At 40.4% G+C, this 6,385-nt stretch overlaps 1 protein-coding gene across 1 annotated transcript; it reads right to left on the bottom strand.

Annotated features, from left to right (window-relative positions):
- Positions 1-5,508: 5,508 nt before the first annotated feature.
- LOC103450746 (non-specific lipid-transfer protein-like) lies at positions 5,509-6,030 on the bottom strand. The gene is made up of 2 exons (XM_008390121.4): positions 5,690-6,030; positions 5,509-5,518 (listed from the first exon to the last, which is right to left on the bottom strand). Exons 1-2 carry the CDS (start codon positions 6,028-6,030, stop codon positions 5,509-5,511), a joined length of 351 nt encoding a protein of 116 aa, XP_008388343.4.
- Positions 6,031-6,385: the final 355 nt, after the last annotated feature.

Raw genomic sequence — 6,385 nt, 5'->3', positions numbered from 1 at the left:
AAAATGCCCAACAGAAGCACATGGGGGACAACAGAAAAGCAAAAAACGAAAAGAAAAAAAAAGAAAAAGAAAAAAGAAGAGTGATGGGCACGACCAGGCTGTCCAAGAAAAGCAAGGGGAGTTAGCCCTCCAGTTTCGCCAAGAGACAGAGACAGAGATGCAGTGGAAAGCAAAAGGAAAAGAGAAAAAGAGAAAGAAATGTAGTGGGAAAAGCAAAAGAAAAGCATAAAAGCAAAAGCAAGGAATAAACACCCCACGAGAATGATGTGGTTTACTTCCTTTATTTTTGAATGATGTAATTTAATTTTCGTATCTTTCGGAGACATCTGTATAAACCCCATCAGTGGGTAATAATAATAAAAAATTAAAAAAATTAAAAAACGGCAAAGCCCAAAATAAATGGGCTGGAATGTTATATGAAGGGCGAAGGCCCATGAGCCCAAAATAGCTCCAACTAAGCGATCAAAAGTACGCCCAGTACTCCACAATTATTCGACAACCTGCCACTATTACCACCAACCAGGTGATCAAAACGCCCAGTACTCCATAATTATTCGGCAACCTGCCGCTATTACCACCAACCAGGTGATCAAAAGTACGCCCAGTACTCCACAATTATTCGGCAACCTGCCGCTATTACCACCAATCAGGTGATCAAAAGTACGCCCAGTACTCCAAAAATTATTTGGCAACCTGCCACTATTACCACCAACCAGGTGATCAAAAGTACGCCCAGTACTTCATATTATACATGAGCATTACTCATGTCAATCATACATAAACATTCATGAGCATCACTCATATCAATCATACATAAACATTCATGAGCATCACTCATGTCAACATCCATGAGCATCACTCATGTCAATCAAACATTCATAAGCATCACTCATGTCAATCAAACATTCATGAGCATCACTCATGTCAATCAGCTTCAAAAGCTTCATTTACAAAAGCTCTAGCTTCGAAAGCTTCATTTACAGAGCTACAACTTCAAAAGCTTCATTTACAAAAGCTCTAGCTTCAAAAGCTTCATTTACAGAGCTCCAGCTTCAAAGCTTCACTTACAAAGCTTCAGTGCAGGGTATACAAATACTGCCTCCGAACAACCGCCACTTCGGCCCATACATGGATTCAATTTGAAGTCTCCAGCCAACAAACTCCATTGACCGAAGACTTTAGGGACTACATTATGTACCATATATTGGGCCTCAACTGGGCCTCATGAAAAATACTTGGGGGACTCTAGCCCATCATTCATATATTAAGGAGCGAGCCCTTATTCTATAAAAGGGACTCCCTCACCATCATTAGAGAGCATCAACTCTAACCCATCATTTATGTATTGAGGAGCGAGCCTTTATTCTATAAAAGGGACTCCCTCACCTTCGTTAGAGAGCATCGCCGCTAGCTGAGCAACCGCATCGCCACGAGCATCACTCCTAACCCATTATTCATGTACTGAGGAGCGAGCCCTTATTTTATAAAAAGGACTCCCTCACCATCATTAGAGAGCATCAACTCTAGCCCATCATTTATGTATTGAGGAGCGAGCCCTTATTCTATAAAAGGGACTCCCTCACCTTCGTTAGAGAGCATCACCGCCAGCTGAGCAACCGTCTCGCCACAAGCATCACTCATAACCCATTATTCATGTACTGAGGAGCGATCCTTTATTTTATAAAATGGACTCCCTCACCATCATTAGAGAGCATCAACTCTAGCCCATCATTCATGTATTGAGGAGCAAGCCCTTATTCTATAAAAATGACTCCCTCACCTTCAACGCCATAAGCCGAGCCAACCAAGGCAACATAACCCACGAGCCGAGCAGCCTCGCAGCATGTGTTACTTCTAGTTGAGCATCATTTCAGATTGAGCACCGCCTCATATCGAACATCAGTTCAAGACAACACCTAGTTACTTCGGCCCACACATGGATTTCAAGTCTCCAGCCAAAAGACTGTCTTGACTAAAAACTTAGGGGACTACTGTTTATACCATATTTAGGACCTCGTATTTAGATCTCGTACAAATACTCGGGGGACTTAAATGTAATTATGTGATAAAGGAATGGGCAAATATGTAATAAGTGAGGATTCCTTATTCTATAAAATGACCCATCACCCTCACAACTAGAGAAGGCCAATTCCTAGGCCATCAAAGACCTTACTCTCTCCCTCAGAGGCTCTGAATCTCTCTCCCTCACTTTCCTCACATCTCAGATAAATACATAATCAGTGTGGACGTAGCCCAAACCTTGGGGTGAACCACAATACATCTTGTGTTATTTACATTTCTTGCAGATTCACGGTCGGATTTACGTTGTTCTAAGACCTCCGGTTTTGTGCATCAACAAACTTATTTAATATTCGTACATGGCTTTGATATTACCGCTTACAACCGCTTTGGTGAAGAGACTGTTTTCTGTTATGAATATTGACTCAAAACTTTGCACTCTCCAATGTTAAAGTAACCGCTTCGATTGAATCTTGTACTCTTTTGAATTTCACCCCTCCATTTGGAAAATCTTGGCTTCGCCACTGGGTGGAACCCCAATTTTCTTCATGGTATCAGAGCAAGTTGTCCCACGTATGAAGCGAAACAACCATATGTGCTCCACGTCATCCCGTTGTGTTGTCCACATGTTAGGTTCAAAAATTCGCCACACGTGAAGGGGCATGTTGAGAATGAGTCCCACATTGATGGAATGAGAGACATTGCATGGGCTTATAAGAGATTGGGCTACTCCCCATATTGCCAATTGGTTTTATGCTGAAACCCCAAATTTCTTCATGGTATCAAAAACAGGTTGTCCCATGTGTGAAGTCAAACGACCACATGTGCTCCACGTCATCCCGTTGTATTGTCCACTTATTAGGCTTGAAAATTCGCCACACGTGAAAGGGTGTGTTGAGAATGAGTCTCACATTGATGGGAGGATGGACCTTGCATAGGCTTATAAGAAGTTGGACTACTCCCCATATTGCTAATTGGTTATATGGTGGAATCCTAAATTTCTTCAATTTTACTCTTCGTTTTTTTTCTTCTTTTGCGTCGGGAAATAATTTGTCATGTACATATAGGGCTGGTTTGGTATGGGATACCGAACTGAAACCCTTGTCCCGATTCCCAAACTGAAATTTTCGGGAATCCCAATTTCAAGACCGATCCCAAACCAAATTTTTGGGAATCCTGAAATATTTTCCAGATTTCAGGACAATTCAGGATTTCCGAAATATTATTAGGCTTTTGGGACAATACGGGATTGCCTAAGTATTAACAGTTCATCAGTTCAATATCTTCATCAGTTCATCATCTTCATATATAAAAGAAACATTAAGAAATTATGTGGGTATTTGAAAGTTCATCAGTTCAACATCTTCATATATAAAAGATCCACTAAACAAACTGCAAATACATTTATGGTGCTGCATTACAAACATCTCGAAACCCTAATCTCGAATTCCAACCACCAATTCAACCCCTAAACCCTCAGTATTCAGTATACTCAATCTTCCAAGTGCTAAATTTCACAAACCCTAATCTTGAATTCCAACCCTAAATTAATTCAAACATTTACCTGATTTGGGGGAGATTTGCACTGGAGACTTGAATTAAGAGAGACTGAGAATGATAGCGGCACTGGCCATGATTCGTGAAGGAAGGCTCATCCAATGTGGCTCTGTGAGGGATGAGAAGTTGAGAGAGACTGAAAGAGCGATCAGAGAGGTGGTGATTGTCTAGAGAGATGTGACTCAAGTGAGTCTAGGGGTAGGTGCGGTTTGGTTTGGTGCAGTTTTAAGTGAAACCAAAACCAAAACAGTAAGTTTTTGCGGTTTGGTTCGGTGTGGTTTTGAGGCTAAAACCGAAATGAAACCAAACCATTTGGTTTGGTTCAGTTTGGTTTTAAACGGTTTTGGTGCGGTTTCATTGTTTGAAAAAGCTATTATGGTTACCTAGTTGTATCTCATTTCATTTTCCTTTTATATACACTTCAATTTTCTTCTATGAGCAACATTTACTATTTGTTTTTCATTTTGCATGTCTTCTAGTACCTTGTTGGTCTAAGGCATGAAGTAGTTGAATCCAGGAGACTGGGCTATCCCGGCCCTTGAGAAAGAAATAGATGGCTCTTCTGCAGCTTGTCTGATGATAGTGTCAAGGGAATCATTTTCCTCTTCTAATTTCATAGCGTACAGAGAGTTTGAGGTCGTACGTTTAGCAATTGACATCTATACACACACAACAAATCCACCAGAGCACCGGGTGTCTCTATACAAAATATAGGACAAATAAAAACAAGGTAAACATCTAATGACTAAGTGACATTCAATTGAACTGGATTGAGGCATGAATATGGTTGAGTCCATACTAAATGTATGGACTCAATGAAATGACCAATTAGAATTTAATATTTAATAAATTTATGCGGCTTCGGTTTCAGTTCGGTTTCAAATGGCCGAAACCGAAATCAAATTGTTTTTCCACATTCAGTTTGGTTTCAAATCGAAACCATTTTGAAACCTCAAAACCAAACCATTCGGTGCGGTTCGATTTGGTTCGTGTTTCGATTTCAGTTTCGGGTTCAAGTGCCCACCCCTAGGTGAGTCACTTGTGTGGTCGGATTCAAAAACGAAGAGACAACCTTAAATTAATTCAAACATTTACCTGATTTGGAGGAGATTTGCACAATGCACTGGATGACTTGAATCGAGAGAGACTGAAAGACTGAGAGATTGAGAAGGAGAGCGGTGCCAATGGCCGTGATTCGACGACGAGGGTGGTGAGGTGAGGGTTTGAGTCTGACGAGTGAGGCAAGCGGTGAAAGTGACAGAGAGTGGGTGCAGTGTGAGGTGAGTGTCGAGAGAGACGAAGACATAGTGTAATGTACTAGGGTTTGATAGATTCAATAGTTGAGATTAAATCTCAACCGAATCCGACGGCTGTTATAATTCTAAATATATATTTAAAAATTAAATATTTTTTTTTTATTTCGGTTCGGTTTGGGAATATCAAAAAAACTAAAACTTGAAACCGATTCCCGTACCGAAATTTTCAGTTGGTTTGGTATTGGGTACCGAACATTTTGTGATTTTTGGTTTGGTATTTTTTTCGGTTTGGTTTCGAGAATTTTTCGGTTTGATTTGGGATATTTGGTATTTTTTTTTCCACCCCTACATACATCATTAGTATGGGAACTGAGTCTTGAAACGAGATTAAAGTTTATCCCTGGAGGGGGCCTGGGGGAGGGGTGGGGGGAAATTAATTAAAAGAAGACTAATGAGATTAAATCAAATATTTAAGTAGAATATATAGATGCCTTGTTAAAGATGGTCAGAGTCATTATCACATACAACGACAACTAACTGATATCGGTGACATGCAATAAAGGTGAAAGAGCTCAAAACAACTCAATACTCATCCCTTATTCTTAAGGTAGACTAGCTACCTACTACTATCATATTCTATTATCTAGCTAGATGCTCATCCAGATCGACCTGATCTTCACTTCACACTGCAAATAACGAAAAAATTACTTTTAGTAACCAAAACAAGGGGATAAAAAACAGATTTATATTTAAAGGCTTAGTGTATTACAAAATAAAATATGCTAGGATTATCAAATTTGTGCGCTTGTTTTAAATAGCGAAAAGTAATTAGCACATCATTTGATGGAAAAATTTACCTGGCGCAGTTAGTAGAGGTGCTGATCTTGTAGGGAATGTTGGCGCCACATAAGGAAGGGAGTTTAGCCGCGTTGGCTTGTTTAATAGTTTTGATTTGGGCAGCAACTGTTTTCAAGCAGTTGCAAGCATTCTGTCGATCAGCTGTGGTCGTGGCTGAGCTGACCAGGCCTTTGATGCCCCTGCAGCAGCCTGGAGTGGGGGAGCCACCATTCTGGAGGTAGGCCAGGCAAGGCGCAAGACCGACTTTAATCTGGCCACATGTGAGTGCTGCTCCAGTGATCAAGGGTGCGGCCAGCACTATGCACATTAAGAAAACACAAACCACCTTAGGGCTAGCCATAGCTTTTGCGTACAAAAGTCAAAGGATGGTTTAATAATTTGGTGGTGCTTTTACTAGATGCTGAGTGAGTCGGTGAGATGTGGAGTTTATATAGGGGGAAATAGGAGTGGGACGTTGTAATTTTCTGTGTACAAAATTAATACTTGTTTGAATGGCCTGAACGCATGCAGAAAGATAACCGAGACTCGATGTGAATGATGCATGCATGCAGTGGAAACGACAAGCAGAGCCCGTTGAAAGATGTGTTGTTTAATGGTTATAAATTGATGAACACCCAATCTTCATGCAACACAGAAAAAAAGAGAAAAACAGACAAGGGAATATTGTTTGTCATATTTATTTTAGTGTAATGTTA

This window comes from Malus domestica, chromosome 12, assembly GCF_042453785.1.
Source record: "Malus domestica chromosome 12, GDT2T_hap1".
Lineage (NCBI taxonomy): Eukaryota > Viridiplantae > Streptophyta > Magnoliopsida > Rosales > Rosaceae > Malus > Malus domestica.
Note: the sequence above shows the minus strand (reverse complement) of the source record. Positions and strands in the feature narration are given on the sequence as shown.

Excerpts from the sequence above, each read along its gene's own strand:
- LOC103450746 (XM_008390121.4), bottom strand. The coding sequence starts at position 6,030 with ATGGCTAGCCCTAAGGTGGTTTGTGTTTTCTTAATGTGCATAGTGCTG.